Genomic DNA, 13,407 nt, shown 5'->3' with positions numbered 1-13,407 from the left:
AATCACTTTTTGTTATATACATGTGCGGCCCGCGAAACAATTTTGACATTTATAACTGGCCCTACAGTAACAAAGGTTGCCCACCCCTGTCTTACAGTTTCGCATAATCCAGGTTAAAACCCCAAACCTGACAGAACAAACGATTTGGGGCTTTACCCATTCATAGCCCACTATTTCAAATACAAATTCTCATTTAAACAAATTCTGATGTGTTAACAGATTTGTCCTTCAGCTGGTGTAATGCTAAACAAAATACTAGTTGTTTTTCAAGAACGTAGTTTTGTTGACGTTTCACCCACCAGAACGGTAGGGCTTTTTCAGAGGAATGAATGATATATTGCGAGCACACAAAAACAATTAGTATTTTGTTTAGCATTACACCAGTTGAATCACCAATTTGTTAAATATACAACCTGGTGGACGAAACGCTTGCTCGGTATTTTCTAATTCTGTTTATTTGCAGCGGCAATGCAGTGGCTGACCGGGTCCTTGCGGCGATGCTTACCGAAATGGACGGGGTTGAAAGACGCCGCGACGTTATAGTGGTGGCAGCCACCAACCGGCCGGACATGATAGACAAGGTAAGCTTTAAAGTAGAAGTGTTTTTTAGGCATTTACAAGTGTCCCAATATCCCAATACCCGGTTTGCTAGACCCGGTGTCTGCGACTCTCTAATACCCGCTGCGTGGAGCTTGAGCACATCAAAGGCGCCGCACAGGCCGTGGTGTGTGGCGCCTGCTTGAGAATCACCGCTTGTTTCCGGATCTGGTTTGTAAATCGAATGAGTTGGATGTTAAATCTCCGGTCTGTGGGTATTACTTGCCGCTGGTGGGATATCGCGGTCGTTGGCCACCGACGGCGCCGGCGATGTGTTTTTGAACTTTGTTTTTTTGTGGTTTTGCTTTTGCGGTATGTTGGAAAACGTTCTCATGGCCTGTTGTTCTATTTATGTTTTAATTAAAGTAACTTCTAAGGGGACTTAAATCAAGGCGCATTTTTTGCTGTTTATGTTCACTATGGTCTAACTTCAAGAACATTAGGAAAAATTTTGTATGTACTTGTAATGCACTAAAAATTGCTTTTACAGGTGTTTTGCCTTGGCAATGTAACCCACATATTTTGTCCTTAAAATATTGTTTTATTTAATTGTTTGTCATTTATTGCAGACCAAGCTGAAATTGTCATGATAAAATGGGCACGTTAGTTTGCAAAGCGGCCATTCTGAAAGCCATATTAAATTGCTGTAAACTTGCAGGCCTTGTTTGTGATTCTTTGACCTTGTTGGTGTATTAGAAAGCTTCTTATCCAAGCACTTAGCAATTAATGTCAATGATAAACGAAAGCGATCTCAACCACTTAAAGCATTCAAAGCCACCGCGTTTGATTCAAACCCAATCAAGCTATAATTTGGGCGTAATCTCGAAGCCAAACAGTGGGCGGCATGGGAATGCTTTGAAACTCTCAACGGAACTACTTAGCACTCCGAAGTCCATAAGCCTTATAGTATATTGAAGTGGTCGACCTGTTACGAAATGCCAATCATAGGCTTTGTGATGCTCCGTATGTGCCAGTCAAAGCGTCTTGTATATTCAGTAGTGTTGAAAATGCCTCGTATGTAATCCGGAAGGTGCGTTGGTGCTTTGCGGTGACTTGAAATTAATTAGCCGCGGTGCTATCTTCACGTTGCGGCCGCGCGAGTTAATGAAAGCTTGGGTTGATTGAGAGGTCGACTTTTCCGCAGCTAAAAGATTCAAACTATCTGATAATACGCTTTTAAATGCTGCGTACAACTTCCGACAGCCTACACTGAAGATATTTTTTATTAAAGGGCAAACGACGCAAATAATCGCCGCCGTTTTTGTTGTAATATCGGGAATATGAATTTTCATTACTCTCGTTGTCCATATTTGATAAACAAATGCTGTTTGGCAGAGGATTTATTGCAAGTACATTTCTTAAACTTATGTAGTGACCCAAAAATGGAGTAATTTGAAATGTATAAAACCGCGGTATTTTATGTCCAATGTCGAGGACAGTTTAAAAACGCCAAAAATAAAATTTTGACATAAAAAGAAATCATAAAATTACACCACCCTGATTTAAAGTGTCCGATTGCATCTGGCTAACCACAAAAAGAACCTTATTCAAATAGAGTAGATAAACAAGTGATAAGTGAAAAATTAGATAATACAAAACACGAGGAGACAGATATAACTCAAGACATCTTTAACCCAACAGCAACACTATCAGGTATATTTAAGTAAATGCAAAACACCAATAATGCATCAATTTAACGTTTTGTCCAACACTTTTCCATATTGCCAAACATTTTGTCATTTCAAGAATTCCCAATACTTGCATGTGAACGTTCACCTCTCAAGAAACGTTGCTACTTTTTGTCTGTTAACATCTGATGTGACCTTTTGCCGAAAGATGAAATCTCCATTGACTTTTGTGTCTACGCAAGCCACTATAGTTAAAATCGTTGCCACGAGATGTTATAAGAAATCCGTTGGACACGAACGATACCGATCTATTGACGCACAACAAAAAATAACGACACATAAAACGCTTGTAGCAAGGCAGGGGAACTTTAAACCAGAAACACATCTTTCGCTATCTGTTTTCGCCGACAAGGCTTTCCACACGAATTCGCTATAGGGGACTTCCCGGGCGTGTTAAATGAAAAAAAAAACTTGTCGTTATAACTGTGCTTATGTGTGTCGCTTCAAAGTACACATGGCGTCAGGTTTTTGAGCTACTTCCTGATCGTGCTTTAAAACCCGATTTTTGCCCCTGATAGGGTGGAGTTTAAGCAGGCCCGTCATGTTTTCATCAGTAAAAAGAGGGACACAGACTTGACAAAAAATATTAGCAGTTGCTTTTGCGCCCAAATAAACTGAAAGAGTAATATATTTGACGAATTTTATACAGTCAGTTAATACAGTCCCATTTGGAAAGTTTTACGTACGTTTTGTTACAAATTGTTCCTTTCATTTAACAATGATCACTTACACCAGGGGTGTCCAAACTTTTTTTAACGGGGGCCAAATTTTACCAGGTAAAGATGCCCGCGGGCCAACATTTTTTCAGAATTAAGACACAAATTTACGGGATTTAAGGAAATTTTGTGATTTTGTTGAGTCAGCACCTTCCTTTTTACCGGTAAATGAAGTTCCATGGAAAGCTTTTGCGTGAAGTAGCGTCGCCAAAACCCAAAAACTTAATCCAAAGCTCCAAACTATGGCGGGCCATACGCAACACAATTTTAAAAAAACAGCCGCGGGCCACTTAAAATGCCGTCGGGGGCCGCATTTGGCCCGCGGGCCGCAGTTTGGACACCCCTGACTTACACTAAACATCTGTTGGCGGTTATGATGAGAGTGAATTTTTTGCTGTTTTTCATGACATAAGTAGTTTCCATATTTACCAAATACAAATACAGGAAGTTTTAGTAGGAGGACATTTTGGCAATTTCGACTTGCTTTTTGTTAGAAAGATACACGTGTCCTTTTAAAACGACGCATTGTAGGCCTAGAAGGAAAGTTAATTTGGCAGTGCATTTTTTATTAATCACTTTTGAACATTTCCAAATGCTTGTAATTAATCAAATGAGAGGTAAAATGGTTATTTATTTTAAAATAAGGTATTGAATGTATAACTTTTGTAGCAATTACCCTAATTTGTGTGAAATAAAAGTACGGTGCAAATCACTCTGTAATATAAACAACTATGATATACTAAATACAAACACAATAAACCCAAGCTGGGTAATTAATGACGTCAACTATTACGAAACAAGGTTGTGTGTGAGGCAACAGAAGGCTATTGTTCTCTTTAGACCACATCAAACATTATTCTTAATCATTCAATATCCCATCTTCGCAGGTTTACGATTGTTTAGGCTTGAGGCGTAGCGAGTGAATCACTGTCTAATGATTCGATGTTATCCGGCCTCAAAACCCCAAACGACCTGCTCTATTCATCTTAAATTACTTCCTAAATGATAAGCCAGTGAGATTTCTTCATCTTGTACAAGTTCTACGACCATACACAGGCCTAATGAAGATCTAATAATGCGACGTGCCCTTGTGCGCAGTGATACAACCTTGTGTATCCGGAAATATTGTTATCTTATCATGACATTTAATAGCGATACCAGCCTTGTTGTGGCTTTAGTCCGGATATTTGTATTGGCACCATAGGTGCCCACTTGCTAAAATCGGTGGGGGCAGAATTTTATAACTAGGTAAAGGCGGAAATATTTTCAGTCCGGACGTCACCTAACGTCGCAAGTTGCACCCTTTGCAGTGTTTCTGTACTGGTATACATAACATTAGCAGCTGATGCCGACCCAACTATACAGTAATACATTTTTTCTTTCCCCGTAACAATTATTACAAAGCATGTTTTATTTTTACGCAACAAGGCGCACATGCGTCTAAAAAGCCATTATAATAATCGTTTCTTACGTTTCTAGGTCGTTTGGTTGGTCTCAACTAGTGATGTACCGAATCGGCTAAATTTTGATTCGGCCGAAACCGAATATTCGGCGGTTTTGCCGAATAAATTCGGCCGAATCAACCGAATCATTTATGACGTCACGCGAAGTCGTACGCTACGCGTTTGACGTGAAAAAATGTTTATCTACCAGGCAGCCAGTGCAAAATAGTTGTGTTTCGTCCTTATTTCAGTTCTGTGGGGTTTAAAATTGCCTTAAGCATGATTGGCAACCTGCCAATGAATTACTAATTTTTTGGACTACCGTGGGGAAAACGATAATGTGTTGAAAAAGATAAACATTGACGCAATTTTCGTTATGTTTGGGCTTTTGAAAGATTGCGTGGATCTTAATAAGCAGAAAAGACACGTTTAACGCGTTAAATTTGTGTTCGTCAAAGATTCGGTTTCGGCCGAATCGCAACAAATTATTCGGCCGAAACCGAATCTTTGCAAAAATGATCGATTCGGCCGAATAAATTCGGCAAACCGAATATTCGGTACATCTCTAGTCTCAACCATGTTTTCTATTTACACAGCGAATTGCATGTAACGCATTTAAGTTTAGTTTATTTTAAATCAGGAATTACCAAAGTAAAGCCCGCGAAGGTATTTGTTCTAAATATATATCTTGGAAAATAACGAGTTAACCGTTGAAGTTAATTTGCCACGAAAGTGTTCCCACAACAACATGTGGTCGTAAGTTTACCTAGTTTTACACTTCACAGGACGCATAAAAATGATCCAAAAACAGTTTGTTACATCACAGACAAGACTTGCTTTCGTTACTGTGCGTATACAGGTGCCTTTCTTTGTTAATTGTGATGACATAAATGAGAAGTTAGTAATTTATGCCACATAATTTTATTGTTCGACAGTAGCGCTATCTCTTAATAATATTGTAGCTCCTCCTGGTCCCACAAAAGCGCTTTGTAGACCACAATTGCGGAACGGCGCTGCGTTTTGCGGAACGGCGCATTGTTAAAAACTTGCGGAACGGCGCATTGTTAAAAATAAGACAAAATAAGGACTCAAATCAAAAACAAGGACAAAAACTTTTTCTACGACATTGCCCTTCAAAATAAGGACAAATCTTAGAAATAAGGACGGTATGGCAACCCTGCATATAACACTTCAAGTATACGTTTGTGACGTAACAATATGCGTTGTTTGATTTTTCAGAAAGGTTTGTCAATTCAAACTAGGCAGTTGTTGACTGTGCAGTAGTACAGAGTTACTACAAAGCTGTGTGTGCATAAATTAACGCAAAACTTGTTTATGACGTAGTCAGCGACGCAGATACCCGGGGAGGCGGCGCCTCCCCGCCTCCCCATAAGTGGGCGCCAGTGATTGGCATTGTCGTTTGGTTATCGTTTGACCTTAGTGTTCTGCTTAGACTCGGGATGTTGGTTGAATTGGTAATGATTCTGTAGAAATTGAGGTTAGATTGTTTATAAATGACAGTTGTAAACATATATGTGTTTGAATTTTGTTAAGGCGTGTTGGGGTTCGAACCAACCAGCTTTGGACTTTGATTCGAAATAAGTTTAAAAGTTAAAATTGTAAATGATGTTTTATACTGTTGTGCAAAGTTTCACCCCTCAAAGTATGATAATATGATACAATTCGTACGTTTTTTGGTTAATGTATTGGTTGCTGAAATATTGCGCTAAATGGGCGACTACTAATAATCATAACAGGCATATTTTCTCATTAACTTTTTTTCGATTTTTCAAAATTGTACGTCCTTTTTTTAGTCTTTCACTCTTTTATCGGTCCCAACAGGGCCAAATTTGCGCTGTCAATCAACCTGCATTCTTAACACATCCTGTTAATCGGAACCACATTGGGGCTCGTCATTCCGCTGAACGAATTCATCATAGCCCATTACGATCCATGCTAAAAATACGCACCAATTACCGGTGACTGATTAACACCAGAGCTGTATCCGTTCCCCAACCCTGCCAGCCCACAGCCAATACCACCTCCCTTGCGAATGTGACTCATGTTCACGGGTTTAGTGTCCGGGGCGTACGACCGACCTATCTCTAATGTTATATCAGCACCTGTGGAGCCGTTGGTGCGCTTAACCGGGCAATGGTATCTGTAATCACGACAGGAAATAATAAGTTCACTAATGTGGCGCTTTAGAGTCAGCGTCCGTTACTTGTCAGGTGGCTCCTTTGGTGGCTTGCTGCGCGGGCCACGGAAGAGCTAAAGGTGGCAATTTGTGGATTATTGGCGCAAAGCCGTTAACGGCTGTTCACTTTGATTTCTTCGTGTGAAGTCGAAGTTTTCGCGTGTGGCGCATCGTTGGAATGCGGCGGCGCCAGTGTTTGTTGTATTTCGTCCCACGAAATTGTTCATTTTGTGATCTGTGGTTTATTTTTAGTTTCAAGTGGCCCAATATTGGAGATTTTAATGCAAACCCTTTAACAACTTATGCACAAGCTCTTTGGTAGTTTGTTTTTGATTAAACTTTTTTTAAGTCTATGTTTAAGTTCCTGCATTAAACCTTTTGTGAATTCGATTAGGATGATTAACGTTGAAAAAGAAACTAAATTGTTGTTTTTAAACTAAATAATAAAGACTGTTTTCACTTGTCATACTATATACTTTGTCATTGCGACCTATGCACCGACTTTTTTATTCACTTTACCCTGGTTGCATTTCCCTATTATCGTAAACCGCACACTTCCAATTGCAACGAAGCGATTTTTTGTGCATTTTCATGTCACAATGCAAACCTGAACAACGAATTTATCCGAATTTACCAATCTTACCAACCTGTGAACTCATTGCACGTAAACGCAAGCCACAGGAACGCATGCACAATTATTGCAGCTCGCCCCCACAATCACCCATGTTTTGGCATCAGCCACACCGTGACAAGCCCCAATTCACCCCCTTGATCTTTATTACTCACTTTTAGCGGATGCAGCTGTTAAAGTCACGTCACTGTTTGAAGGTTTACATATGTTAAGACTTGTAATTGAAGGATATTTTACTTTTCTTTTGTTATTCCGTTTTTTTGCAATTTTTGTGATTGTCATTACATGGGGATAGTTGAATTTTTCGTGTAAAATAATATTATGACGCTATTTCTGTCATTTTGTGTGCTTCGATAATTTTTTATATTTTGTGTCATTTTTCAAGTTTATTGTTTGCGCGGAAACAACCGCTTTCCGTCTCTTGTAGTATGACCAGAGTGGCGTAACCAACAAAACAACGAGGTATTTTGCATAAATCCAGACAAAAACGTGTTTGCTCCCTTTGACACTCAAATATCATCCAATTCAGGCCGAAACCCCTTGGTATTTTCGCGTCCCAAAATAGCCCAATATCTGCATAAAGTCCAAACAAGCCGCTACCTGCATTCGCAGTGTTTGCGGACCAACGAACCAGTAGCAAACAACAAACAATAGCCTTACAAACCGTAGTAGAGTCGATCCTACTACAACAGCAGCGGCTGCTTATTTGGTAAATCCTTCGCAATGAACCACAGCAACCTCGACACCGTTGACCCGAAGTTTTGCCCCCGTTTGCGGTCAGCGCGGCTTCTGGCACTCGTCACTTGTTTCTCGACCTGTCACGCGAGCGACCTGTCATCACGTGACCATCAACACTTTGTCACGTGACCACGCTGCGGAAATAGATTACCCGAACTTCAAACGCCCCGATTTTCCGGTGTGTTGGCTTCGAAATCCGTTTAAATCGCGCTTGGCGGACAATTATCGCATATGCCCCACTCCTTAACGGATTAATGGGTTAAAATACCGACGCGGCGCGCGTGCCATTTGTGGGAAAACTTCAATAGTTATGCCGCGCGGCGCTTTTGAAGCATCACCCCCTTTTCCTTTAAAGCTTAAATCTCGGCGCACAAGGTACGTGTAAAATCGGAATTTCATTACAATCCGGTGCGGCGACGTTTGTACGCACGCGCTAGTATTTTTTGCGTAATCTGAATGCTACTGACGTTGTAATTTAATTAGGAAGCGACCAAATACGTTACATCCGCGCTACACTGGCATTAACGACTGTAATTTGATCATGTAAATCTGGTCTAACCGCTCGCAGTTATTTTTAGCGCTGCACAGACGCCATGCGGTGCTTGTTTATTGTAAAACTGTCCTGTGTGCACCTAAATCCTATTGTTACGAGCATTTGGGCGTTAGTGCTGCATTGGTAACATTGATGTCGTATTTGTATTTCCATGCAACTATTTCTGCCAATTCCAACGCTTTACCGCTATTTTGTTGTAGTTAATGCAAAGAAAAAAAGTAGCCTTTATGTATTAAATGCAAATACTTATTGTTTCATATTTTGTTTTTGCTCATTTTACAAGGCAATTATGCAATATTTGAGGGCGAAATCTTGTGAAAAACACAAATAGTTGCATAATTTAAAGATTGAACTTTTTGAATTTTGAACCGTGTGCAATGTTACGTCTCAGCACGCGTGCAAAGTCTTGTTACGTCGCCACAAACCATTAGGTGGTCTTTACGTATACCGGACTACAAATACCTTTATAAGGTTGCGATATGGCCGCTGGATCTTTAAATTAAAATGCCACAAATTTGTCGTACTGTCACGCGTATGCACGAAAATTTATTTATAGTAGTCTAACTGTACGTTTTGGTTGCTTGTTGCGGTTAAATGCAAAATCTGCCGCGTAATGCTATTTTCGCTGATGTGTAATTTTGCAATTAACAGCAGGGGAAGGTTTGTCGTTTCGCATTTAGTGGCTTTTCAACGGTTTTGGGCCGTTACGAATAACTTGTGCTTCCTTTTAATGTATTTTGAAATCTTGTAAGATTGTGGCTGCCTTTTGGTTTCGTGTCGTTTATCAAGTTCATGAAACAAGACGCACATTATAAGCTTTGGGATTTTTGATAGTTTTAATTTTAATCAACTGTTACGAGGTGTTGAGCAAAACTTCTGAGATATTGCTCATTTGAATTGTTTAAAATTGAATAAAAAATTAAGTTGTAAAAGCATGCCAAGGTATTTCTGGAAATATACTTCACTTATTTGAAACCGGTTTATGCGTAGTAAGTTTTTTTCATTTTGTTGCTAAGTACCGTTTCAATATAAATGAGGTAAATTTTTCACTTTTTGAACATTGCACACTTGGTTGATTTTTTGCAACCTAATACTTATCTGGTCTTTTTCAGCCCTATTTACGCACCCTCTTACACCCATTCACCCACCTCGCTTGCTCCCGTTTACCCCACAGGCGACAACACCCCTGTTACTTACGCTTGTTGTGAATTTTGATCTTTATTGGGGCGTGTTGTCCGCAAAACTCGTTCCTTCACAAGCGCGTAAAACCGCTTCTGATGTAGAACTCGTTTCCGTGGTGAAGTAATTCAATTCATCCGTTTCATTTTTGCGTCAAAATTTTGTAATTTTAAACTTGGAAGGTTTATAACCAAACATGACCCTATGGACCCGTATAACCCCGCTGTGGTAAAATCCTATTTAAAGTCCACCTTTTTTGCTTTTAAGTGGTTTCTTTCATGGGGCTAGGTAATGTTTTCAATGATGTCAAAAAATCCCCGATTTGCAAGTCACTAATGGAGAATATAACTTTGGGTTGTGGTGTAACATGTAAATGCAAGCCATGAAGTGGGGCAAAGGTTTTTAGCCGCGAGTTTGTTTGCTCCGTTTTGTAAGTCATTTGCTAATAGAGATTATGAAATGTGGTTGTTGGATGTACTATATATAGCTGGAATGTGAAAGCAAGCCATTAAGTAGAGCAAAGGTTTTATCCCCTGATATTTTTGTTCCCCACGAAATATGTTTTGCGTGTAAATAGTTGGTACTTTTCATGTATGTTTTGCGTGGAAATAGTAGGTATTTTTTTAATATGTTTTGCGTGTAAATAGTAGGTTTTTTTTTTTCAAGTACAAAATATTTACAAACGTTAGTAAATTATAAATTTTAAACATCATAGTGCGCCAGGCCCATTAAAAGCGTTATACCGATTCAAGCCGGTCTTCCGAGCATTTTTATAAAAACTTTATAAGCTTACATGTTAGATTTTGTTATATTGAGAGGGGTTTATTTTTTAAAATCTGTCAAAGGGTAAACGGAAAGAAATCATTTATCAGTAAAAATGATTAAAAAACTGAATTTGGCCACCTTCCTTGGGATTCAAACTCCCGACCTGAGTATAACTAACTTTAAGAATCTTTCAGTTTAACTAGTGGCAGATTAATTTTTAAAAACGAGTTTAAAATACCTTATAAGTAGCGTTCGTTGTGCTACAGTGTTAATACTCTGGGCAGCAAACAACATGCTCCTAAAATCACAAAAAATTGAAAAAGGGGCTCAAAGGCAGGTGCAATAAAGCGATAAGCTTTCCTTAACCACAATCAACACTTCACTAACGCATTGGTTCGACTTTAAACATTCAAAGTTGCGTGCGAGCTCACAAAATCTTCATCCACGGGGAAATCCCCTCGTGACAAGGTCGCAACTCATCCCGTCGCTTATCGTCCTGGAACTGCCAATTACCTGCCAGCGATTTCCCGCGCGAATTCCGCTCCGTCACCGCAGCAACCGATGACTCAACATTTTTTTCTACACACTTCATAAACATAACAAGCGATTTCCGGTCATGCGATGTAAACAATATACTGTATAGCTATTATGGCGTTGCACATTTTCAACTTCTGACTCACCGTTTTTAGGATGCGTACCAACTTGCTTAGTCAGGTCACGTGATAAAATTTGTCAATATTTAACATAGTCTGATTTTTACTGCAAAAAGGACATGCCTAATTTATAGTGATTTAAGTTAATAAAAAACAATAATTCATTAATTCATTTGTTTTTAAGATTTTTGCCTAATTTATTAAGGCCAAAAATATTTTTGTGACAAAACCAAACATATTAAGTTTTTTCCAAGAGCATTTTTTTGTTTTAAAATTGACGGATTAAATATTTTTCAGTCTAATTTCTTAACTATATTTGCAATCCCGACATTATTCATGTTTTATTTTTCAACAATCGCTGTCTTTAAATCAAAAATTCGTCTTACGTAACTTGCCCTGTCAAGGTCACATGCACTAACCGATTGCGACGGTCGCTATGACAACGAGCCATTCTGGCGCCTAAACGCGCCTTGATGACGTTGCCCGTGTCATCGAGTCCGGAAACGGTTGTATGCAAATGCTCTGTGTGCGGTCTCTGGTGGGGGGGCACAGAGGGGGTGCAGCCCTGTCAGTCGTTAGTAAGGTGACACCCCTTCCTGTCAAACTGTCCCATTTCGGAGGTGTTAGTGCCGGTTCGCTTGTAACACCAGTTAAGTTTTAAGGAAACTGTGTGATCGAATTTTATTACGCGTCTAGTAAAGTCCCTGTAGGCCGTACAGTGTATGCCCAAAGTGTAAATATTTGATGTAACTAAATCAAAAACATAACGGCCAGAGTACTTGTGTAAGTGAATACATCGTGCAGACGTTTCAACAATCTCTGTTATCATCGATATATTGTATATACACCAGTACTTTGACAGTAATGTTTATGATTAAGTTACGGTACTTTTCAAGTCCGTGAATAGTGTTCCCAAGTGTATTGATGTGATTAATTTGAAAAATTGCCCTAAAAAGAAGAAAGATTTTGAAATGTTTTTTTTTGCAAAGACGTAGTTTTGGTTAGTTTTGTGTCTTTTTTTAAGTTAGTAATTTATAAATGTCTTAATACTGCGAGTTTAACGTGATATGACACAAGCGAAGCATAAACTTTCAATACCAAGGAAACACATGTCAAGTCTTTTGATTTCACAAAACGTTTCAACAACCAGAAATACATGACGGAATTTCCATGCCATGAAAAGTAAGTTGCGCCAATTCACTTCTACATTTTCCAAACCCTGCAACCATAAAACCAAATCCTGGGAATTTTCCTGTGTTCTGCATCTAATCAGTTAGTAAATTTACAACAGAACTGTAACACGAACGAAGCCATAGTAGAAGCGCCCCTCCTAAATGGCACAAAACCTTATCACATCGTAGTGTTTTTCTAATCCGAAAATTCGTGCCCAAGCCTTTACATCACGTGTCTGAAAACCAAGTCCTAGCCTTCGATGCCCTTTAAGGCCCTTGCACGACCCGACCAAGTCCTACATGCTTGTTGTTGTGTTTATCTGATCACATATCGTACAAGAATGCCTGGGATTCCGCGACACTCCTACGCAATGCTCTTCCACGCAGCTACAAACGAGCTTACCCACCTAATTCCGCGTGTTAGAGTAATTGTCAACTGTGGTAGAAAACTTTTGCGCAAATTTTCTTCTGCTAAGTCACCAAAAACATTCAATATTCTTTGATTACATGTAAGTTACACCTTAGTAGGTGAATTGTTTGGTTTATTACAGTGGCTGCAAAGTGGCTGTTATGTTTTTTTGGTTAAAAAGTTGGGTTGGGACTTTTTATAATGACTTGAACTGTATTCAAATTGGATGTTGCGCCTTTGTTACTCCTATTGCACAACCGGAAGAGGTTAGATTCGAACCCACAACCTGTCAAGCACAAAGCGGTTGCGGGTATCTTGTCACCCACAGTTAATAGGGATTAGTAATTTCGGAGAAAAGCTTAGGAAACTGTTATGTTCATATTTTTGGAAGCGAATTCCGGACCTTGGACCCCACGTGCACCTTGGAACTTTGTCTGCGAGGCGGGAAAGTGCCAAAGTGAATTTCCGCCGAATTAGCGTAACACACAAGGCGCGGTATTGTGCGAATATCATGTCTAAGTGGATGTAAATTCCTGTGGCGTGGGGTGGGGCTTTTTGCATGCGTTTTGCCGTCGGTTGATGCGGTGCTGTCAAACGTAGACACGACGGAATCTGGCTTGTCACGCTCGTGAGGCGAAATACCCTGAAAAAGTTAAATCGGGCTCAA

At 39.6% G+C, this 13,407-nt stretch overlaps 1 protein-coding gene across 4 annotated transcripts in view; it reads left to right on the top strand.

Annotated features, from left to right (window-relative positions):
• The window catches only part of LOC145237908 (ATPase family gene 2 protein homolog A-like), a 46,626-nt gene that overhangs the window by 11,515 nt on the left and 21,704 nt on the right, over window positions 1–13,407 (top strand). For 2 of the 4 annotated variants that reach the window (XM_080100905.1, XM_080100903.1), the window contains exon 13: window positions 464–581. In XM_080100905.1, coding sequence (XP_079957031.1) covers window positions 464–581 — 118 coding nt within the window. Of the gene's footprint in view, window positions 1–463; window positions 582–652; window positions 1,255–13,407 lie in introns of those variants that run through there. The other 2 variants (XM_080100904.1, XM_080100906.1) reach the window with 2 other exon arrangements.

The sequence above is a fragment of the Phallusia mammillata genome, chromosome 7 (assembly GCF_965637545.1).
Source record: "Phallusia mammillata chromosome 7, kaPhaMamm4.hap1.1, whole genome shotgun sequence".
NCBI lineage: Eukaryota > Metazoa > Chordata > Ascidiacea > Phlebobranchia > Ascidiidae > Phallusia > Phallusia mammillata.
This window is presented reverse-complemented; position numbering and strand designations above follow the sequence as displayed.